The following is a 25703-nucleotide window of genomic DNA, read 5'->3' as shown; positions in this document are numbered from 1 at the left end:
TCAAACCAGTGTGAGGGAGCAAGTGAATGAAAATGGTCAACACCATTTGTTGCAGTTTTGCATATTAACTGCATTATTCATTCATTCTCTCTCTCTCTCTCTCTCATTTTTTTAAAAGTAGAATCAGCTGTAGTTTCTCTGTTGGCTTGTAACACAATAGCTTAGACATTACATATGTTTTGTTGATTCATTTAGCTTCCTATTTTGTTCAACATCCCATCGTTCAACTTCTGCAATTACTGTATGATTAATTTGATACTGTAATGAAGTATAATCTCTGTAATGATCTTTTGTCTTCCTCATATATTCTCTTTGGTTATCTTTAAAATTAAATAATTTTATTTAAATAATTTTGTGTATATGCAAATGTTCTGTTTTATTTAAAATGTTTGTTTGCCGTTATGTAAACTGCTGACCTTCACTTATGGTTCTTAGTTACTTTGTATGTAAAATATGTTGTGGTTCCCCTTGGAAACGGAACTGTATAGCGCGCGCAAATTGTGGTTGGCCTAGGTAGAAAAGGTGGAATTGAGAGTCAGTCGAGGATGAGGTACCGAACTATCAACTGCTCATGCAAAAGTTAGGTATTGTGCTGGTACCGAGAGAGGCTTTTCCTGACGCTTTCCAATGCCTTGGATGGATGGATAAAGAGCAGGAACTGTTCTGGAATTGGTATCTGTCATCGCCACCAAGAAATGACAGATTCCAGAAATTCTACCTGCAAATCCACCTACCAACATGCAATCGCCACCACATTGTGCAATCACTGTAATGGAACACTATAGTAATGTACAGTGAAGGATCAACTCATAGGGTGTTATAGTGAACACAAGTATAAGGTAAAATTTTACTGAACTCTTGTACCTACTGTGATTTATTCACAGTCACATATCCACTTAGGGTCACTCCCACACTAAAGTATTTACTGAGTGTCCTTTATTGAAGGCATATTAAAATTAATATGGCATTAGAGTGTGCTAAAATTGTTGTGGCGTAACAAGACAGCTATGCCGCACTGAAGTAGCCGAAAGGCACGCGTAATCTCACTTAGGCTAGAGAAAGGTCTGAAACAGGATACGTAATAAATGGTAGCAAGAAAAGTACGTAGCTGCTATTATACTTAACTTTTAATCCTTCATTGGTATACAGCATTGCTTGAGGATACAAGTGAGACTCTATCTTAAATTGGTTAATGGCGCCTTGCTAGGTCGTAGCCATTGACTTAGCTGAAGGCTATTCTAACTGTCTCTCGGCAAATGAGAGAAAGGCTTCGTCAGTGTAGTCGCTAGCAAAGTCGTCGTACAACTGGGGCGAGTGCTATTCCGTATCTCGAGACCTGCCTTGTGGTGGCGCTTGCTCTGCGATCAAACAGTGGCGACACGCGGGTCCGACATGTACTAAATGGACCGCGGCCAATTTTAAAACTACCACCTAGCAAGTGTGGTGTCTGGCGGTGACACCACATTCCTCCCCCGCAAATCGGCGAACGGTCGTGTGATAAGGCTTCCGCCCGCCGTGGGGAGGCCCCCATGTTGACGTATGCGATGAGGTGGGGAGCCTAACAACAGGCGAGACTGTGCCACCCGCACCCGGCCATTCGGTCCGAGGGGAGCTAGGAAACGCCTGAAAACCTAGTCCAGGGTGCACGTCAACATGCGGTGTATGCGCTCGTAAAGAGACAGGAGGGGCCGAAGGGTCGACCTCCATTGCGTCGGAGTGTCCGACGCGCGAAGACGCCATGTGGTCCGGAGCGGGCAAGAGTTCCATGGCGGAGGACAGCTGGTCACGGGAAGCGATCGGCGGCGCGTGACCCTGGGAGGCGCTTGGCGGCTGCAGCGAAGCGTCGAATGCGGGCGGCGCCGGCGGGAGAACAGGCGGCGGCGGCGGCGGCTGCGGCGTCGCGTCGCCATGGGGCAAAATGGAAGGCATCGTTGGTAACACCTGGGGATGAGGCGAGCCAGTAGATGGGCCCCAGGGTGCTGACCGGACGGCACCGTCGCTGAAAGCAGACGGGGAGCGGCAGAACCCGAGTGACGACAGACACGCAGCTGATTGAGATGCCGACGCACCTCACCAGAGGCCCCCAAAACCAAACACATCACGCGGCCGAGGCAGCGAAGAATGCGCCCTGCGAGCCAACGCCATGAACCTCGATAGTTGCGATGGAATACAACGTCGCCTGGAGCAAAAGCAGAAGTCTGCCGCTGCACAGGAACCTGACGCGGCGGGTGCAGCAAAGACATCAAGGTTCGATGAGGACGACTGTGGAGCAACTCAGCCAGTGAGCGACCATCCCGGGGCTGAGAGCGATACGATGACAAAAAGAGCAACAACGCGTCCTCCCGAGAATGTGACTCTTTCAACTTCAACATCTGGGACTTGAAAGTCCGGACCAATCGTTCAGCGGCACCGTTTGATTGAGGCGAAAACGGCTCGGATGTCAGATGTTGAATACCATTGGCCTGGCAGAATGACTGAAATTCTGCGGACATGAATTGTGGGCCATTGTCGGAAACAATAGTCTGCGGAAGACCTTCAATGCAAAAGATAGCAGACAATGCTTGGATGGTGACAAAGGACGTCGTGGAAGACATCCAGACAACAAAAGGAAAATTACTGAAGGCATCTACAAGAACCAACCATCGAGCATTCCAGAATGGACCAGCAAAATCGATGTGCAAGCGTTGCCAAGGGGAAGTGGCTTTCGGCCATGCAAAGACTTTCCGCGGCGGTGCGGATTGTTGTTCGGCACACGCCGGGCACGAAGAACACATATTCGTAATCGCAGCATCGATTCCGAACCAAGTACAGTGGTGACGAGCAAGTTGTTTCGTTCGCACTATACCCCATTGTCCTTGGTGAAGAAGCCGTAAGACAGAGGACTGTAACGAACGTGGGACCACGACTCTGGATTGATCATTATCAGAACGCAACAACAAAACACCACGTCGAACAAAAAGTCTCTCCTTGTGAGCAAAAAATCGGCGAACCAACGGATCCTCGATCCGTGACTTTGACAAGGGCCATTGCGTAGCAACAAAATGCAAAACGGTAGCAAGGACAGGGTCAGCAGCTGTGGCTGTAGCTACACGACGAAAATCAATCGGAAACGATTTGACCACTTCATCGGTTTCCGAATCAATGAACATGCAAGCAAGTTCGGAAGAATCGAAGGCTTTATCCTCAGCAACCGGCAAACGGGACAACGCATCGGTGTTTCCGTGCTTAGCAGTAGACCGATACAAGATATCGTAGCGGTACTGCGAGAGGAAAATAGACCAACGAATGAATTTCTGCGCTGTACGCGGAGGTACAGGCTTGTTCGGATGAAAAAGCGACGTCAAAGGTTTGTGGTCTGTGATGATGGTAAAGTGACGACCATACAAGAAATCATGGAACTTAGTAACACCAAACACGAGAGCCAAAGCTTATTTCTCTATCTGCTAGTAATTTCTTTGCGCAGACGAGAGCAATTTTGACACAAAGGCAATAGGGCGATCATGCGAGCCAACTTTGTATGCAAGCAAAGCACCGATCCCGAAATCCGATGCATCTACCATCAACAAAAGGGGTTTCTGGGGATAGAATGGCGTAAGGCAAGTATTAGAAAGCAACGCCGATTCCAACTGGCGAAAGGCGCGTTCGCATTCCGTCGTCCAGACGAACGGAACACCCTTACAGCGTAAGCTATGAAGCCGAGCTGAAATGGAAGAGGCATTGCGCAGAAAGCGATGATAATAGTTAATTTTACCCAACACGCTCTGCAGCTGCTTCACATTCTGTGGCGAAGGCAATTCTTGTATGGCACGGAGGTGCTCTGGACTCGGATGTATGCCTTGGGCATTGATGACATGTCCCAGGTATGGTAAGTCACGAGCAAAAAACACACATTTGTCCTTCCGCAAGCAAAGACCATTTTGTCGCAATACCCGAAATAATGTTCGTAGGTGCGCTAAATGCTCGTCGGCTGTCTTTCCGGAGATCACAATATCGTCCAGATAGTTCGCAGCAGTAGGGACCGACGCACAAACAGTTTGTAAATATTGCTGAAACAATGCAGGGGCGGATGCACACCCGAATGGCAGTCTTTTGAAGCGGTACAAACCAAGATGCATGTTAACCACCAAGACGCGCTGGGATTCGGCGTCCACTGGGATTTGCAAGTACGCCTGCTAGGTCCAACTTCGAAAAGTATTTACCCGGGCACAGTTTATCAAAAAGATCTTCCGGGCGGGGTAAGGGAAAAGTTGCAATCACGAGTTGTGGATTCACTGTTGCCTTGAAGTCCACACAAAGTCTCAGTTTTCTGGAAGGTTTTGGCAAAATTACTAAGGGTGAGGCCCAGAGAGAAGCTTGCACACCTTCAATTACACCTTGTGATTCTAAATCGTTTAATGTTCGTGCGACCTCATCACGCAATGCGTGAGGAACATTGCGCGCTCTGAAAAATTTCGGTTGCGCGTTGACTTTCAGTTCCAAATGTGCTTCATAGTTTTTAGCGCAACCTAAGCCCGGTGCAAAAATGTCTGCAAATTCGTCACACAGACGAGAAACACTGTCTGAAGGCACAGTCTGATTCACTGATAGGACCTGATTTACAATAGACAAGTTAAACAACTGAAATAAATCTAAACCAAACAAGTTCACTGCAGAAGAAGAACGAAGAACGTAAAATGACACAAGTTTTGTTTGTCCCTTGTATGTTGCAAGAAGAATGCACTGTCCTAACACAGGGATATTCTGACCTGAATATGTAGTGAGCTCAACAGTTGCGGCACGCAACGGAGGTTTGCCCAGTTGTTTGTACGTGTCGTGATTGAGCAATGAAACTGCAGCTCCGGTATCGAGCTGGAATGGTATGACTTTGCCATTAAAGTCCAAATGTACAAAAAGTTTATTGTCCTGCTGGCGACAAGAGCGACTGTCTCGTGCAATTTGAACTGATACAGGTACAGCATCACTTGCTAATTGACGTGATTTCCGGCGACGTCGACGCACACTTTTTGTGGGACGAACACAGTCACTGTTAGAGACAGTGTCACTGGACGAAGTGGAATTAACTACATGAATGTCTATGGGTGAAGGTCCACGAGCCTGAGTGTCCTTGGTTCGATTTCGGAGCGAAGCAAAGGGCCTGGAATGGTTGTGATTGTCTGATCGAAGCTTTTTCTGGCAAACACTTTGAACATGTCCTTTCTTATTACAGAAAAAGCAAATAGCTTGGCGTGACGGGCAATGTTCACGCGAATGTCTAGTAGCACACCGCGGGCATGATTTCAGCAATGCATTTGTATGCTTGCGTGGCACACCCGGTTTAGAGCGTGGCGGCAGCTGTGCTGACGTGCGCGGGGGCAGTTTACCGGGCCACGCAGCGCGCCCGGCGGGCCGGTTAATGTTACACACGGCTGGCGAAGTTGCAAATGATTCCTGAGCAAAGTCAAGCGTGTCTTGTCTATCTAATATGTCTATCACTTGTTGAAGGGAGGGATTGACGAGTTTCAAAATCTGCTCCCGTATGCGAACATCAGAAACGTTCTGTGCAATTGCATCACGTACCATTGTATCTGAATAAGGGAGTCCACATTCACACTCAAAAGCACAATCCCTTGTAAGGCCTTGGAATGTTGCAACCCACTCCCTATTAGTCTGACCGGTCGTACGTTTTGTACGAAAGAAAGTATACCTTTTTGCAACTACATTAACTGTTTCTTTGAAATAGGCATCCAATGCCGACAAAATTTCGTCGTAGGACAGTGTTGCTATGTCGCGTCGGGGAAACAATTTCACAATCACACGGTACATTTGCACGCCGACACAAGACAATAAGTGAGGCTGCCGCTCGTTACCTTGAATTCTGTAGGCGGCGAGATGAAATCCAAACTGGCGTGACCACTCTGTCCAAGTTTCCTGCGCTGGGTCGTAGGGCCTAAAAGGCGGTGCAACTGCGAGTTGTGGCTGCGGTAGCGGTGAAGCGGCGGCTGCCGCATCGGTTTGAATGGCACGTTGACCCTGGACGAGCTGTCCAAGGGCATCCAATAACGCCTGCGTCTGCTGATTCTGCAAGCGATAAAATTCGGACAGTACATCGGGAGATTGTGGCGAAGCCATGACACAAGTAAATGTAAGCAATTAGAAAGAACAAGACCCTTTCCGTTGACTCGTCGCCAACTGTTGTGGCGTAACAAGACAGCTACGCCACACTGAAGTAGCCGAAAGGCACGCGTAATCTCACTTACGCTAGAGAAAGGTCTGAAACAGGATACGTAATAAATGGTAGCAAGAAAAGTACGTAGCTGCTATTATACTTAACTTTTAATCCTTCATTGGTATACAGCATTGCTTGAGGATACAAGTGAGACTATCTTAAATTGGTTAATGGCGCCTTGCTAGGTCGTAGCCATTGACTTAGCTGAAGGCTATTCTAACTGTCTCTCGGCAAATGAGAGAAAGGCTTCGTCAGTGTAGTCGCTAGCAAAGTCGTCGTACAACTGGGGCGAGTGCTATTCCGTATCTCGAGACCTGCCTTGTGGTGGCGCTCGGTCTGCGATCACACAGTGGCGACACGCGGATCCGACATGTACTAAATGGACCGCGGCCGATTTAAAGCTACCACCTAGCAAGTGTGGTGTCTGGCGGTGACACCACAAAAATTAATATTGTTTGTTGAAAGGATCTTACAAATGTCTCAAATTTGTGTTTCACTGCAGTTAAAGTTCAGAACTGCAACTGTTGAGAGTTATATGTTCATGCTTGCTAAGTGCTTGTTTCTCTAGTGTATTGAAAGTGTGTTTAGTTTGCTCTGCTACAGTGGTCAAGATTAAGGACCCCCTCCGTTGAAAGTAGTTAAAATGCACAAAGTTACTTAATTATGGAAAGTTTTAATTACTCTTGCTATTCAAGCCAAATTCTGTACAATATTGGGTTCCTCTTGTGTATTGAAAGTGCATATTAATAATGTAATAGGATCCACAGTTTATCCTTTATGCTCATGATAAATAACAATTAATAGAAAGACAACTATCTATGATAACAGTAACTTCTTTATTCTAAAGACAGTGAGAAGTAATTTGTTAGTGAAATACATGTAACTTTCATTGTAAACAGAGAAGTATTTAGCTGAGAGAGACTTAACATATGACCAGTTCATAATTTTGCAGTAAACTACATTTAAAATTTTTTGTCAGATAGGAAAATGTTTGAAAGGTAATACTGAACCTATGTCCAATTTATGATGCCACAGTGAATATTAATAGTAGTGTTATAAAGACTATTCAGTTTGAATAAGCCCTGAAAGAAATAGTGTTACTGTTATCTGTTATATTTATGCAAATAGTTTGTTCTGCTCTGACAGATCCAACCTTACCGTGAACATACTGTACTCAGGTGCCAGAGTTCATTGCACTCCCATGTGGCAAAGTACAGGTTGTGTTTGCCTGTTAAAGCTACTCGTACCTATTTTCTTGAACAAGAATGTGAATCATTCTCTTGCCTAATTAGGATGGCAACCGTTTTCTTTGTTCTTTGAACAGTGTAAATAGGTAAAATATTGTTTGTTACTATTTAAATATTTATGTAATTCTGACTTTCACTTCCGATAAGCTATCTCCGTTACGTATTTCACGGTCAACAAAAACAACACTGCTCTGTTGCTTTAGGTTTAACAAAATGGTTCCATTTTATGATCTACTTCCCACTTTAAGGTTATGGTACAGCAGTAGCAGACAGTAGTGTTATAAGCTGAACTATGTATTCAATCAAATGAAACCACTCTTTAGTGTTCTATTTGACTGAGCTAACCATTCATTCTTCTGAGTGAAACCAGTCTGTAGCACTTTCATCATCTGAACTAAGGCAGTAGTATATAACTGGGGTCAACATACCACTGAAGTGTAGCCCTGCTCCAGTGGTACATGAAGACATCTCAGGGGTACACGAAAGTTAAAATAACCAATATACATATCTACTTAGTTATGTATTGAGCAGAACAATTCTTCTGTCCACCACTGAAAACTGATTAATAGATTGCTGTGGATTAAATTGTTCCAGATGCAATTAACAAGTAACTTGTTTAGCTGCATATTGTCGACGGTACAAGGTCGGGCATAAAAGTCCACTTGGGGGCATGCGAAGAAGAAAGAAACACTGGCAAATTTAAGCGACTTTTACTCAAAAGGTGTAATGATGTCCGGTAATTATAAACGATTTCAATCTAGCCCTTTCAAAACTGCACGTGTCGCCCACGCGCTCCACCTCAGCCTCCTGCCGTTGCCACTGCTGCCGAGAGAGCAGCTGGTGCGAGGAGGTGGCCTGCCATTGCACTGTGCAGCCAGCAGGGCTACCTCCTCATGCCAGCTCTGCACCTCGCAGCAGCAGGAGCCCGTCAGCAGCATCGACACACAATTGGAAAAAAGCTGAAATCACTCAAACTCGGCAGCTAATCTAGAACATGCACATAACACACATAGCCGGCACTCACAATAAGTGAAACCACTCCAAAACAGAGTGAGTGAAAAACATTCCAAATAACTGACACGGCCACAGAGAGTAGTTTCATTCGACTGAAAAAAAAAAAAACTGAATAGAACAAAGAGAACTGACTCACCAATCGGTTGTCCCATTGCTAGCACCGCCAGCTATCGATGGCCTTACAAAATACATTACTTCATAGAAAAATGTGCTTTTACTTGTATCTCATGGTACATAAGAAACTTTTGGATGTTGACCATAAGCCACATACTCTCCTCCTCCTCCTGTGCTGTCATTTGCCAAAAATTTGTTTCAATACTTTAAAGCATTTCACAATATTATGAAAAGGATAGATTGCTACTCACCATATAGTGGAGATATTGAGTCACAGATAGGCACAACAAAAACACTGTCAATGTAAACTTTCAGCTAAAAGGCATTCATAGGAACTAGACAACATACAATATGTGATCAAAAGTATCCGGACACTCACAAAAACATACGTTTCTCATATTAGGTGCATTGTGCTGCCACCTACTGCCAGGTACTCCATATCAGTGACCTCAGTAGTCATTAAACATCACGAGAGAGCAGAATGGGGGTGCTCTGCAGATCTCGAGGACTTTGAACGTGGTCAGATGATTTGGTGTCACTTGTGTCATACGTCTGTATGTGAGATTTCCAAACTCCTAAATATCCCTAGGTCCATTGTTTCCAATCTGATAGTGAAGTGGAAATGTGATGGGACACGTGCAGCACAAAAGCGTTCAGGCCAACCTTGTCTGTTGACTGACAGGCTGCCGACAGTTGAAGTGGGTCGTAATGTCTAATAGGCAGACATCTATCAAGATCATCATACAGGATTTCCAAACCGCCTCAGGATCCACTGCAAGTACTATGACAATTAGGTGGGAGGTGAGAAAACTTGGATTTCATGGTCGAGTGGCTGTTCATAAGCCAGACATCACGCCAGTAAATGGACAATTGAACAGTGCAAAAACATTGTGTGGAGTGAAGAATCACAGTAACACCCCTGTAATGGACTAGCCTGGCAGCCCTGACCTGAAACCTATAGTACACCTTTGGGATGTTTTGGAATGCTGAGTTCGTGCCAACATTGATACCTCTCCTGAGTGCAGTACTCAGCAAAGAATGGGCTGCCATTCCCTGAGAAACCCTCCACCACCTGATTGAACATATGCCTGCGAGAGTGGAAGCTGTGATCACGGCTAAGGGTGGGCCAACTCTATACTGAATTCCAGCATTCCTAATGGAGGGCACTACGAACTTGTAAGTGATTTTCACCCAGGTGTCCAGATAGTTTTGATCACACCGCGTACATACACACACTCATGGAAAAACAGTCTCTGGCTGCCTAGGCCAGACTGTGCATACCAGTGCATGATGGGAGAAGCAAACTGGGTGGTAGGGGTTAGGAATAGTCTGGCACAGGGCAGATGAGGGATAGCAGGGTAGGCGTGGGGGGCAGTAAAGTGCTGCCTATGGGAGCGTACCAGGATGAGGTGGAGAGAAGGTAGGACAGCTAGGTGCAGCCGGAAGGTTAGATGGATGATGGGGCTGAGGGAGGGAGTCAGCAGGATAGGAGAAAAGTAAAAAGACTACCAGTGTGTCGGAGGAAGAGAGGGTTGTGTAGTGATGGAGTGGGAACAGGAAAGGGGATAGGTGGGTGTAGTACAATGACAAATGAATGGTGAGGTCACGAGGGTTACAGGAATGTAATATACACTGCAATTCAGAGAAGATGTTGACAGCAAGAATCCAGATGACACGGGCCGTGAAGCAGTCACTGAAACGAAGAACAGTGTTGGGCAGTGTGCGCAGCAACGGGGTACTCCGGCTGTTTCTTGGCCACAGTTTTTCAGTGGCCATTAATTCGGACAAACAGCTTGTTCCAATAATAAAATACCAACAGCCGTTATTTTGGTTTTATTTGTTATGCAAGAAGTTTTGGCATTACATTATGCCATCTTCAGGCCTGCATATATCGAGTAACCTTCATGTTAGAAACCAGTGCAGTACTGTCAACTGCTATCGTGAAGATTTCTTTCCCCACGAGCATGTGTGCTCCTTTGACAGTTGACAGTGCTGCACTGGTTTCTAACACGAAGGTTACTCGATATATGCAGCCTGAAGATGGCATAATGTAATGCCAAAACTGGTTGTGTAGCAAATAAAACCAAAATAACGGCTGTCAGTATTCTATTATTGGAAATTGACCAGCTGAAGTCCCGCATTCTGGACATAGGATGAAGTTACATTTATTAATTTATTAAGCAGCTTGTTGGTTGTCATGCCCTCATAGAATGCAGCACAATGGTTGTAGTTTAGCTCACATGATTTGTTTCATAGGTAGCCCTGCCTGTGATGGGATAAATGCTGCTTGTGACCAGACAGGAGGTGGTGGAGGTGGGGGGGGGGGGGGGGGGGGGAAGATTTACAGGAGGGTCTTGCATCTAGGTCTGTTACAGAGATATGAGCCATGAGGCAAGGGGGCGGGAGCAAGAGTTATGTAGTAGGGATGGACAAGGATACTGCATAGGTTCAGTGGGCGGCAGTATACCACTGAGGGAGGGATGGGAAGGGTATTGGGTAGGACGTTTCTCATTTTAGGGCACAATAAGATGTAGTCGAAACCCTGTTGGAGAATGTGATTCAGTTGCTCCAGTTCAATGTGGTACTGAGTACTGGGGGAATGGTAAAGCACTGGGAGAAGGGGGGGGGGGGGGGTGATTGAAGGGATAAGGCATGGGAGATCTGTTTCTGTACAAGGTTGGGAGGGCAATTATGGTCTGTGAAGGTCTTAGTGAGACCATTGGTATATTTCAAAAGGGACTCCTCGTCACTACAGATGAGATGGTCACAGATCGCTAGACTGAACCATTTAAGAGGTATGAGGTATGTTACAGATAGTTCAGTCTTACTGTATTGTTTATATTTGCAGATGGAAGTGAGTGCACTTTCTTGAGAAAGAAGATAGATATAGGTGTTCTCTGAAGATGAAAAGAAAATTCAATGACTGTTACATTACATATGAAAGACCTAATGTGCAGCAAATGTTAAATTCACATTGACTTCTATTCCTCATTGCTCACTATTCAAAATTTGTGTTGTGAGTTACTTAATTTTCATGTATCAGAATAAAAAGGACCAAGGAGATAGGCATTTCACCGTAAAGCTGAGAAATAAGGTTATAAGACTGAAAGGATCCTTTTTTAACTAAGCATTATCTTTCAAATTGTCTGACAAAGTTTTCAGAGCAGTCAGTGTGCTTGTGAGATTCTACTCATTCTGCTACTGCTTCAGCCTGACTGGAAGGTTAACCAACATTCTCTGTGTGGACTTGTAGGTGCATGTAACTGTGCTTGCAGGGGAGCAGGTGCTAAACAAGCAGACTGTGTGCCTCACACTAACAAATGCAATCCGTTTGCTGATTTAGCAGATTGCAAGTGTTACACTACTTCCCTGGTATGAGAGATGGGAATTTTTATTGAAACATAACCACAGATGTACTGATGCACAAACTTACTATTTGTTGTAAATATTTACAATGGGTCTGGAAATAAAAATACAGCCATCACCTAGTTTGAAGAAAACACTGATGAATACTAAACATTCGTCAATATCAATGATCTTCATAGAGAATGAATCTTTTATTCTGCAGTGTTCAGCTTCAGCTCAGCTACAGAAGACATGTTTGGCACATAAAAACAACTTGTCACAGCTAAGGAAATACTACAATGGTAAGGCCAAAATGAATACCAGGTGTATCGGTATGAAATGATCGTTAAGACACAAATGTGTCGATAGGGAACATTTGTTGTGAATGAGCCTTAATTTCTTTTTGTTTGGTTGGTATGACATCTGTCAAAGATATTTAATATACATCAAGTCATCAAACAAACAACATCATATGTTTTCATCGTGTTAACAATGTCGAATTTTGTACCAGAAAGTGATGATTTGTGGAAAGCATTAAATTTTTGTTTTCATTTGAAAAAAAGTGCTGCAGAGTCGCATCGAATGATTGTCGACGCATATGGTGATCATGCTCTATCAGAAGCAACATGCAAAAGATGGTTTCAACGGTTCAGAAATAATGATTTTGATGTAAGAAATGAAGAACATGGAAGACCACCAAAAAAGTTCGAAGACGCCGAACTGCAAGCAATATTGGATGAAGATGATACTTTGAGTCAGAAGCAAATGGCAGCAATGGTAAATGTTGCACACCAAACAATTTCTGACCATATGAAAGCTATGGGAAAGATCCAAAAGTGTGGAAAATAGTTGCCACATGAATTGAATGAAAGACAGATGGAAAACCGAAAAACCATTTGTCAAATTTTGCTTCAAATACATGAAAGAAAATCAGTTGCATCGAATAGTTGCTGGTGATGAAAAATGGATTTATTTTAAGAATCCTAAATGGGAAAAATCATGGGTTAATCCGGGACACCCATCAACAGCGATTGCAAAACCAGATCGATTCAGCAAGAAGACAATGCTCTGTGTTTGGTGGGACCAGTAAGGTGTGGTGTATCATGAGCTTCTAAAACTCAATGAAACTGTGAATACTAATCGCTACAGACAACAAATGATCAATTTGAACTATGCATTGATTGAAAAAAGATGATAATAACCCAGAAGACATGGCAAAGTAATTTTTTTACAGGGCAATGCACCTGCACACAAAGCAAAACTGGTTCATGATACAATCAAAACACTTGGCTGGGAGCTGCTACACCACCTGCCGTATTCACCAGACTTGGCCCCTTCCGACTACCACTTGTTTTCATCAATAGGATACGCATTGGCTGAGGAACACTTCAATTCCTATGAAGAAGTCGACATATGGGTGTCTGATTGGTTTGCTTTAAGAGATCAACATTTCTATTGGCATGGTGCCCACAAATTGCCAGAAAGGTGGTCAAAATGTATAGAAAGCAATGGTCAGTAATTTGAATAAAATGTTTTTACTTTTAAATTCAAAATTAGTGTTTCATTTTCTCAAAATACGCTCATTTCATAACGGTACACCTGATATTTGCTGCAGATTTCACCAGAACACAAATTTTAAAAATTGGATAATAAGCAAAAAATGCAATGCAGATGATTTTTAAAAATGCATTATGTTTGCAGATGACGTGGCATACTAATTTAGTCCTGTGTCTGATTCTGGTTAGTAGCCTCAGGACACCCACAATGTAAAATAAAAGGTATATGACAACAAAATCTCATGTCCCTTATTCCTTAACCTAAAAATAACCCGTATGTATGTATTTCAGGTAAACAATTACAAAAAACAACTGAGGGTGCCATAACTGTGATGAAACATTTGGATGATGTAACAAAACAATAATTTGTGTACTTGCAAAAAGGCGGACCCACCCTTAATAAATTATAATTTTTCTACAAGCACAGGAATTGAGCTCAAAACTCCAATATGATATGTGTCAACTACTTCCGATGTGGACTCGAACCCAAGCCCTCACCTTTTACAAACTGTGTCCTACCTGAATGAGCTATCTTGGCACAAATCACAATCCACACTTACAGCTACACATGCTCCAGTACTCTTATGCTACAGTTCACACACTGCTGCAATTCCACTCTTGGGATTGCTTCATAAGGGTGCTTAGGTGTATGGCAATTAGAATGATGACAAATTTAAAAAAATATATATACAGAATACTTCATTTAATTTGTTGTTGCTGTTGTGGTCTTCAGTCCTGAGACTGGTTTGTTGTAGCTCTCCATGCTACTCCATCCTGTGCAAGCTTCTTCATCACCCAGTACTTACTGCAATCTACATCCTTCTGAATCTGCTTAGTGTATTCATCTCTTGGTGTCCCTCTACGATTTTTACCCTCCACGCTGCCCTCCAATGCTAAATTGGTGATCCCTTGATGCCTCAAAACATGTCCTACCAACCGATCCCTTCTTCCAATCAAGTTATGCCACAAACTTCTCTTCTCCCCAATCCTATTCAGTGCCTCCTCATTAGTTACGTGATCTACCCACCTTATCTTCAGCATTCTTCTGTAGCACCACATTTCGAAAGCTTCTATACTCTTCTTGTCCAAACTGGTTATCGTCCACGTTTCACTTCCATACATGGCTACACTCCATACAAATACTTTCAGAAACGACTTCCTGACACTTAAATCTATACTCAATGTTAACAAATTTCTCTTCTTCAGAAACACTTTCCTTGCCATTGCCAGTCTACATTTTATATCCTCTCTACTTCGACCATCATCGGTTATTTTGCTTCCCAAATAGCAAAACTCCTTTACTACATTAAGTGTCTCATTTCCTAATCTAATTCCCTCAGCATCACCCGACTTAATTCGACTACATTCCATTATCCTCGTTTTGCTTTTGTTGATGTTCATGTTATATCCTCCTTTCAAGACACTGTCCATTCCGTTCAACTGCTCTTCCAATTTCTTTGCTGTCTCTGACAGAATTACAATGTCATCGGTGAACCTCAAAGCTTTTATTTCTTCTCCATGGATTTTAATACCTACTCCGAATTTTTCTTTTGTTTCCTTTACTGTTTGCTCAATATACAGATTGAATAGCATTGGGGAGAGGCTACAACCCTGTCTCACTCCCTTCTCAATCACTGCTTCCCTTTCATGCCCCTCGACTCTTGAAACTGCCATCTGGTTTCTGTACAAATTGTAAATAGCCTTGTATTCCCAGTATTTTACCCCTGCCACCTTTAGAATTTGAAAGAGAGTATTCCAGTCAACATTGTTAAAAGCTTTCTCTAAGGCTACAAATGCTAGGAATGGAGGTTTCCCTTTCCTTAATATTTCTTCTAAGATTAAGTCGTAAGGTCAGTATTGTCTCAAGTGTTCCAATATTTCTACGGAATACAAACTGATCTTCCCCGAGGTCGGCTTCTACCAGTTTTTCCATTCGTCTGTAAAGAATTTGTGTTAGTATTTTGCAGCTGTGACTTATTAAAATGACAGTTCGGTAATTTTCACATCTGTCAACACCTGCTTTCTTTGGGATTGGAATTATTATATTCTTCTTGAAGTCTGAGGATATTTTGACTGTCTCATACATCTTGCTCATCAGACAGTAGAGTTTTGTCAGGACTGGCTCTCCCAAGGCCGTCAGTAGTTCTAATGGAATGTTGTCTACTCCCGGGGCCTTATTTTGACTCAGGTTTTTCAGTGCTCTGTCAAACTCTTCATGCAGTATCTTATCTCCCATTTCATCTTCACCTACATCCTCTTCCATTTCCATAATATTGCCCTCAAGTACATCGTCCTTGTATAGACCCTCTATATACTCCTTCCACCTTTCTGCTTTCCCTTCTTTGCTTAGGACTGGGTTTCCATCTGAGCTCTTGATATTCATACAAGTGGTTCTCTTCTCTCCAAAGGTCTCTTTAATTTTCCTATAGGCAATACCTATCTTACCCGTAGTGATATATGCCTCTACATCCTTACATTTGTCCTCTAGCCATCCCTGCTTGGCCATTTTGCACTTCTTGTTGATCTCATTGACATTTGTATTCCTTTTTGCCTAGTTCATTTGGGGCATTTTCATATTTTCTCCGTTCATCAATTAAATTCAATATCTCTTCTGTCACCCAGGTATTTCTACTAGCCCTCATCTTTTTACCTACTTTGTCCTCTGCTGCCTTCACAATTTCATCTCGCAAAGCTACCTGTTCTTCTTCTACTGTATTTCCTTCCCTCATTCTTGTCAAATGTTCCCCAATGCTCTCTCTGAAACTCACTACAACCTCTGGTTCTTTCAGTTAAACCAGGTCCCATCTCCTTAAATTCCTACCTTTATGCAGATGGATCAGTTTCAGTCCACAGTTCATAACTAATAACTTGTGGTGAGAGTCCACATCTGCCGCTGGAAATGTCTTACCATTTAAAACCTGTTTCATAAATCTCTGTCTTACCATTACATAATCTACCTGAAACCTTCCAGAGTCTCCACACCTGTTCCCTGTATATAACCTACCTTCATGATTTTTGAACCAAGTGTTAGCTATGATTAAGTTATGCTCTGTGCAAAATTCTACCAGGCGGCTTCTTCTTTCATTTCTTACCCCCATTCCATATTCTCCTACTAAGTTTCCTTATCTTCCTTTTCCTACTCTCGAATTCCAGTCACCCATGACTATTAAATATTCATCTACCTTCACTACCTGAATAATTTCTTTTATCTATCATACATTTCATCAATTTCTTCATCATCTGCAGAGCTAGTTGGCATATGAACTTGTACTACTGTAGTAGGTATGGGCTTCGTGTCTATCTTGGCCACAATAATGTGTTCACTATGCTGTTTGTAGTAGCTTACCCACACTCCTATATTTTTATTCATTGTTAAACCTACTCCTGCATTACCCCTATTGATTTTGTATTTATAATCCTGTATTCATCTGACCAAAGTCCTGTTCCTCCTGTCACCGAACTTCACTAATTCCGACTATATCTAACTTTAACCTATCCATTTCCCTTTTTAAATTTTCTAACCTACCTGCCCGATTACGAGATCTGACATTCCACGCTCCAATCCGTAGAATGCCAGTTTTCTTTCTCCTGATAACGACATCCTCCTGAGTAGTCAGATATCCGAATGGGGGACTATTTTACCTCCAGAATATTTTACCCAAGAGGATGCCATCATCATTAACCATACAGTAAAGCTGCATGTCCTCGGGAAAAATTACGGCCTTAGTTTCCCCTTGCTTTCGGCCGTTCGCAGTACCAGCACAGCAAGGCCGATTTGGTTAGTGTTACAAGACCAGATCAGTCAATCATCTAGACTGTTGCCCCTGCAACTACTGAAAAGGCTGCTGCCCCTCTTCAGGAACCACACGTTTGTCTGGCCTCTCAACAGATACCCCTCCGTTGTGGTTGCACCTACAGTATGGCCACCTGTATCACTGAGACACACAAGCCTCCCCACCAACGGCAAGGTCCATGGTTCATGAGGGGGATTAATTTATATGTTTCTAATTTTGTGTAGAATCTTATGTGACACACTGTCAAAAAAGTAAAGTCCTTTGTCTCAGTATCGGTCAATGTTTCTGTAATGATTTTTCTGATGTTTCACTAGCACTAGTGAATGTATCATAAAAGATACATGCTCCACAACTGTTGGTGGACCATCAACAATGGAAGGCGGATCTCCAATAGTTTTATACGGGCAAACTTCTGTTCTTCCTCTGTATGGTAAGCAGTGGTCTGCCATGCTCTTTCTTACTTGTCCTGCATGAAAATTTCTTTTTAATCCTGTAACAACTTACCGCACAGTAGAGCAAGATATTCATGTTATACATCAGCAGGCAGAAGCAGTTACCACATGCTGCTTCTGTAATGCTTAAAAACTTACCTTTAAGGTGTAGTCAAAGAATTAACTATCTGCTCTGAAAAACAAAGTTGCAGAATTAATTTTTCTTTTTTGTTTGCAGATAAATGTCTGCTGTCCTGGAACACATTGAAATCCCGAGATCATAGTACCACCGCAAGCTACTACAGGAGCCAAAACAAAATTGTGGAGCGCACAGGGAAAGTGGAAATGGGCTGCACCAATTTGCTTCGGTTACTCTAATAGTTTACTGTCGTCTCGGGATTTCAAGTATGGCCGAGGACAGCAGACATTTATCTGCAAACAAACAAGAAAAACTTATTCTGTAACTTTATTTTTTCAAGGTGGCTTGGGGACTATCCATCATACTATAACTATGGGAATTAAATCTAATACTCTAATTGGAGTTACCTACCTCTTTCTTCAGCTGTAGTGGTTCATGTGCATCAGGATCTTCGAGGGTTTCCAGTTTCTGCAAAAGTTAATGTAGAATATATTAATTCAACTTCATCTGAAAATGACTATGAGTATATATCCTACTACTTTCAGGATGATGGGAGAAACAGACAGCACTCACAACAACGTACATCAGAGGTTTTATCTTAGGCTCACAATGAACACATTAAGTGCTGTGTTAAGGATACACAATTGCCATGTTACTGTTTTAGAGACTATTTAATGTCCAGAAGACACACATTTTCTCTGACACCCAAACCCTTACACAATCAAAGTGTATTCTCTTCTCCAATATCTCTGTCAGCCCACTTCAGAAACAGTAATGCTGGGCCACATGGGTCAGTGATGGCCTGTTAGCACATAGTGCCACCTACAGAAATACGGCAGTGGGATGTCATTGAATCAGTTGGTGCAGCAGGTGGCAGGAATTAAATGCCTGCCACCACCAATGCCTGCATAAGGGCACGGACTGCAAAAGACCAGTATTTCACCATAACATTTATACTCAATAAATCGTGGAAGAGGTTACTTCCCACTGTATCCTGTGTTAAGAACTATTCCCATTTCATTCTTATATGGAGTGGAGAAGAATAACTGCGTAAATGGCTCTGACTGCAAGGTAATTAGCCTACTCTTGCCTTCACAGTCCCTGTGAGAATGATATGTAGGGGTAAACACAGGGGGGTCCCGAAAAATGTATGTACTCTCTGACAGTTAATATCTTTGGTACAAAATGACATACCTTGCAAGTTTATGTGGTAGCATAGTCGATTGTTTTCTCAGCATATCTTGGCATGCATTTTCTAGCAGATGACAGCACACCAATGAATTAAGTAAGGTTGTCATTTCAGCAATGCAAGGTTGTACTGAAGTGGTACCGGAAGTACGAAAACATGATGGAGGTACAACGGCAATGGCATAATGTGTACAGAACTCGGTCACCACCACGTACAACAATTTATTGTATGTGTGATAAATTTGAAGGCAATGGTACTGTTCAGGATCTGCATAAGGAAATGTCTGACTGACCAAAAACATCAACTAGTTCAGCTTCCAGTGCTGATGTGTTGCAACATTTTACTAGGTCACCTCAAAAATCTGTAAAGCATGGTGCACGTGTGAAAGCGTGGTGAGCTGATCAAGCATAGAACAATTTCTGAATGCTGCAAAGTGGACAGTGTACATTTCAAGACCACTACGTGCTATGAACAAGGACAATCCAGATCCAAGGATGGAGTACTGCAAGTAGTTTGAAGGTCTGCTTTGCAAACGTGAATGGTTTACAAGGATGATTATCTGGTATCATAAGGCGCAATTCAAACTGAACGGTACCGTAAACTGCCACAACTACATGTACTGGACTCCTGAAAACCCTCACATTCATGTGAACAAATACGCCAATCTACTGGGCGTTAATGTGTGGTGTGGTCTGTCATCGCGGGGTTTAATTGGCCCATGCTTTGAAAGTACCATAACTGGCAAGATGTATCTTCAAATACTGTGAACATCAATTTTACCTGCCATCTGAGAGGTGTTTGGAAATGAAAGATTTTACCTACAACAAGATAGTGCTCCAACTCACTACCAAAGAGATGTCAGAGACCACTTGGATGAAAATCTACCTGGATGATGGATAGGCCGAAGAGAGCTATTGAGTACCCATCAGGGTCTCTACAACATACCCCTCTTGACTTCTACCTATGGGGGACCTTGAAAAATGAAGTTTATCGACAGAGGCCAGCTACACTGAACAAGCTACGAGAAACCATCGAGGCATTCTGTGCGGCTGTCACAGCGGCAACACTAACAGTCGTAGTTCTGTCAAACGTTCGACAGTACCGACTTTATTTGGCTGCTAATGGGAGTCACTTTGAATACATAAAATAACCTTTCCCCAGTGTACAAATTGTAATGATGTGTTATTTTGTTCCATTAATACTTACTATCAAAGACTGTCTACATTTTTATGGACCCTGAGATATTCGCTATTTTTGACTTCATTAAAACAGCAAATACGAGTAGTTAATACTTTCAGCCAGAAGGCAAATACTTGTTTGTAAATAATGATTAATGTATAATGAGGCGTCGCATAGCGACGGTGGAATTTTCTAGTGATGTAATTTGTCGTCTTTGGGCGTCAATAAAAACAGAAAAATACGGATAGATATACGATCCTTCACTATTTTGTTCGAGGGAGAACAAATGAAGCCTTGAGCGCTAAGAAGACTTTTACTGTTTTTCTGAAGTAAGACGGACGCAGATTTGTGGCGGTCTGATCTAATTATTTTTACTAAATAAATAAAAACGTGTTCCGTCTAAGTTTTGAGTGAAGTGTAGGAAGAAGAACTGTTGTAACTTACCGTGACGAAGCACGAGCGACTCAAGAGGACAATGGCTATATAAAAGAGCGCTAAATGGACATGATACGGACATAAAAAATCTACCGTCATTGTTGTATTAAGCTTAAGGTACGATATATGTTTTAGTTATAATAAATATTTGTTCTGGGAATACTGAATCATTTAGCAGTGCTCATTTCGATTATCTCCTCAGTATTATTTTCATTTTAATTATGCATTTTGCTAATATTACAGACACCAAGATCAGCAGTCTAATGTGCGTGTTACATTGATAAAAAGAAAACTGTTTTATCGTCTTCTTGCATCAGCTTTAATATCGAATTTCCCTTTTGTGTGATGTTACAGTTGTTTTTGCGCCCTTAAGAACTTTCTGGTCCCTTAGGAAATTGTTTTGTCATAACAATAACTTCACAACCGGGTATGATCGTATCTACGATCATGAAGTAATTAGAAAGACGATAACGCAATTTCTTATTCAACAGCACGCTAGTTGTGACTGCCTCCAGCCACGCGAAACTGCAAGTAAAAACTATTCACATCTCATAATGCAATATTTTATGACAATGGTCAATCCATGATTCTTACGCCAATTGTGATTGATAAAACAGTTAGTTAAATCTCAATTTCCAACTTTCCATTGAATAGCAACATCACTTCTATTTTGTAACATCACACTTGGCGCCCGAACAGGGACGTGACCAAAAATTAGTTCAAATTCTTGGAAAATTTTCTATGTGCTTGTGTTAATAAATGTTCTGTCGTTTCATGTACACATCGTCTCTCTGTGAGAAAAACGGAATATTTGCTGGTTGATAACGCAGTTTAATTACGGAGAGATAAGAAAAGAGACGCGAATTTGCTGAGACAACATAGCGGTATTCAAGCCATCAAAAAGTAAGTCAGAATTTTGCATACGCAGTGTAGTGCTTCAGTAGCAACGTTGCTTTTCCAAGTCGATCCACATCCTTTCTATCTCCTTCCCGCTATAGAAAATCTGCTTTATTTTATCTTTCAAAGTAAAATTCTTCGTAGTCTGATAATAGAAATTATTTCTCCCCATTGTTAGTATACCTGTATTGCATTTTCAACATGGTGGATAGTGTGCGCAATTTGCAGTGAAGAGCATCTTCATTCATTTGTCTGAAACGGTTAGGTTCCATCTTGTCTTCTTGCCAGATAGAATTTCATTTGTTGCTCACGCGAGAGTGGTGCTCTTAGCGGACTCACCACGTCACTGACAAACGACGAAAGCCTTACGTAGCACGTGATTTACTAACGAAAATGGCAGATAGTAAACAGAGACAGGCGACAACAGGAGACGGGAGTGAAGACGTTAATAGTATTCCATACCCTTTACGATCGCGAACGGTAGGTTCCCGTGTGGAAACTGAACTAACCATGTCTGTAACAGGGGAAAGTGACCCTAAAGTCCAAATTCTTCCCGCTGCAGCTACAAATGACCTCGGTGCGTTAAGGGGGGACGTACACGAAACTGCAGTAATTTTAAAAGTATTTTATAAAACTCTAATTTTTTAAGATAATCAATCCAAATTTGGTACAGTTATTAAGAAATGTTATGCGCATATGAACCTAAATTTTCATTTTTATTGACCTTTTACATCTTTAATTATTAACAATTAATTTTTTTTCAACAATGTAATTACAAATGTTCCTTTTTTGAGAAAACTGTGAGAGCAATGTTAATGAATTTTTGTACACACTTTCATACCAAATAATTACAAAACTCTGTGGAGCAGAATTTTTATATCTTCTTTTGTTCAGTTTTTACGGGTCTCCCAATTTCCCTGAAAAATAATATATCAAATTTAAGGAATATTTTCTACCATAAATACCTTACTATTTTATTAAATGAAAATTCCTTCCACAGAATTTTTCACTATAGTACTGACTAGTCATATACCAAATTTCACTTCTCTACCTTTTGTGGTTTTTGAGAAAAAGGTACATAAAGTTATAAAAATGTAAGTTACGGGAAAACTGAATCAATGATTTGATAGTGTTTGTATTAGGTCTTACCGTCTCTGTGTGAACTAGTGCAAGCCATATGCATACTCCTCTTCATCTGCAAGCAGTCTCTTCTTTGCTTGTCTTCTTTGGTTAACCTGCTGTTCAATTTTATTGGCTGTAATATCAGCCGCAGCAACTCTTTTGTCATCGATGTCCTTCAATATTGAATAGGTGAAAGCTCCTGGATGAAATCCTAGCCTCTGTAGAGTTTTTATTCTTCCAAGATTACCATTGTTAAAAACTAAACAAGCATCATATGCAGCAATTTCAACAATAATTGTTGAAACAAATGTTGTTTTTGGGCAACGTTTCCAAATCAGTGAGTTGTAACTTTCATTAGGGTTTTGTGTCTTTCCATGCACACACTTTCGTAGGAGGTCTGGCTCTGCTAAACACCTAAATGTTGGTTTTATAGCACTTAAAACAGCCACAGGTAAACTGTGCTTGTGTGAATAGTTCATGCCATCACGCTCAGCCTGCTTGAATTTGCACCACGATATGTCACACAAATTATGTACAGGTTTGTCATCTGTGGATAGTTTATGAAAATAAATAGACCACACAGCCTTCTGCATGTTATTCAAATTTCCACTGTTGTCCCTTATTGCCTTGCCATAGTACACTTGTAAAGAATGAATTTCTTTGTCTGTGAGTCTGTTGGGACCACCTAAAAGTTTTCCATCCTCAAGTTTCCTGCCCTTCAATTCACGTTTCAATTTTAAAAGTCTGCCTCCCATTCGTTTTTGCACATGTCCAACACATTCCAACTTTTCTATAGCACAATGGGGACCATAAGGTTCACTTTCCAAAACAGTTTTGAAGGAGCTGGAGTCACCATCACCAAGGTATTTTGTGTATCTAACACCGTACTTTTCCACACTTCGATGGAACATAAGTTTCATAGCTGCAGGTTCCATTCCACCACTAGAACCAGAATAATTTCTACAGCACACTTTCTTGTGTTCAACCTGCCACTTATTTTCTTCCACTTCACCAGCTCTCTTTCCGAGTACACAGCTATAGCAATATTTGCTCATTACCTGAACGTCAAGAATTTTTCCAGTATCAACACTAATGACAGATGATACTCCATACAGTGATGTATGTCCACGCTTCATCCACGTTCCATCACATGACACACACAAATCGGTGTCTGGCGTGTTATCTGCTTCTGTCTTTAGTTCACTATTCATCTTCACAGCTTCCTTTGCAGAGGACTTCAAGTTTTCTTCCACTTCCTCTTGAAGAGCACTTAGCAGTGTTTTATTTCCAGTGGTGTACCTAGCACTTGGTTGTGGCATGTTCATGATCCCACAAAACAGTCTGGTACCTTCCCTGCCTATGCCCAAACATCTCATGCCATATATTAAACGCATATTTGCTTCATATATCCGGTTACTTGATGCCGAAGTTCTAAAAGCAGTGTCTGAATGACAGCTTTCACAAGTAAGATGCAACATACACACTATTCCAATTCTGTTTTCTTCGTCATATAATCTCAAACTTTTTGCACCACAGTCAGCACATACACAAGCAGATGATATAATATCAGATAGTATTTTCAAATCAATAAGCCTAAAACCACTAGTAGCTTGAGTGTCTGAGCCACAATCATCAAGTGATTGACAGCTGTCAATTTTCCTTCTCGAAGCACTCGCTTTCTTGGTTGAAGTATCGTTTCCATTTGTTATTATGGGGCTGGTTTTCAAGTTGTCTTTACTACATCGAGAAGCTTGACACTTTCTAACCTTTTTAAACACCTTACTAGAACGCGGCATGCTGCAAAATATAATAACAAGTCTACTTACAACTTTCGTAAAAATGTATTCCAAACAAACACTCGTAAACAAACGCTATAAATCAAAGAATATAAAACCAGCGGCAGAGATATTATTCCACAGCCTTCTTGATGTAGTACACAAACGTTCCCTGCATTGTGACTGCACAAAACTGGAAAAAAACGCAGTATAAATAGATATACGAGAGGATGAAGACCAAGATGGGGGGGCGTCGCCCTGTGCAAGCTATTACAAATTATTATTTTTTTCCCCCTTAGAAGCGGAATTGGAACGTAATATTTGGTAATTGAAATTTCAATACCATGTAGTAAATGAAGAGCCAATAAAATTTTTTTCACAAATTTGGTCATTTTCATGTACGTCCCCCCTTAATGGAAATGCTGAAACAACAGTTTGACGCAGTAAATGAGACTATAAAAACACAAAATGAGACTGTTAACGCCCGATTAGATGCTGTAAGCGAATCAGTAAAAACACAAAATGAGACTGTTAACGCCCGATTAGATGCTGTAAGCGAATCAGTAAAAACACAAAATGAGACTATAAAAACACAAAATGAGACTGTTAACGCCCGATTAGATGCTGTAAGCGAATCATTAAAAACACAGCTAGGCACAATCAAAACAGATCTGCATAAAGAAATTACGGCTGAATTAAATACCCATTTGGGTGAGGTGCAAACTAAGATCAGTGATCAAATTCAGAAAATGCAGAAACAGGTGAAAAGTGAAATAGCTGAAGTATCTGGAACATTAAACACAAAAATTCAGGCAGCTACCAAAGAAATAAACTCAGTTAGAAATGCAGTATCTGACATTGAAGGTGTAGTGGAGGATCTGTCGAGGCAGATAGACTCAATCAATATTGAAGAACAGGTTAAGAGCACCGTGAAAGCACACTCGGAGGCATTGTCGGAACACTACGGTGAATGGATAAAGGGTAAAGATATTTTTATCGAAAAGAAGGTCAGGGAGGAGCTTAGGGAGACTGTCAAGGATGTAACTTATGAAATCTTAGCTGCTCCTGGTAAGTCTGGAGACACAGTGGTTTCTGAATTGGGACAGATTCGGAGGACACTTACACGGGATCTTCCCGAGTGGAAGCAGCAAGTAGTGGACGAAGTCAGAATGCTGAGAAACTGGGTAGAAAATCCGCACACGCGTACGCAAACTATAGGGAACAACTCTTTAGACGGTGACGAATGTCAGTCAACTCCTTA

The 25703-nt window shown here is 41.8% G+C and overlaps 1 protein-coding gene across 12 annotated transcripts in view; it reads right to left on the bottom strand.

The window, feature by feature from the left end:
- Positions 1-25703, bottom strand: part of LOC126424754 (zinc finger protein 679-like) — a 319807-nt gene that overhangs the window by 229701 nt on the left and 64403 nt on the right. For 9 of the 12 annotated variants that reach the window (XM_050087489.1, XM_050087490.1, XM_050087485.1 and 6 more), the window contains one exon: positions 18257-18313. In XM_050087489.1, coding sequence (XP_049943446.1) covers positions 18257-18313 — 57 coding nt within the window. Of the gene's footprint in view, positions 1-4116; positions 6058-18256; positions 18314-25703 lie in introns of those variants that run through there. The other 3 variants (XM_050087480.1, XM_050087482.1, XM_050087481.1) reach the window with 1 other exon arrangement.

Source organism: Schistocerca serialis, chromosome 10, assembly GCF_023864345.2.
Source record: "Schistocerca serialis cubense isolate TAMUIC-IGC-003099 chromosome 10, iqSchSeri2.2, whole genome shotgun sequence".
In the NCBI taxonomy this organism is placed as follows: domain Eukaryota; kingdom Metazoa; phylum Arthropoda; class Insecta; order Orthoptera; family Acrididae; genus Schistocerca; species Schistocerca serialis.
This window is presented reverse-complemented; position numbering and strand designations above follow the sequence as displayed.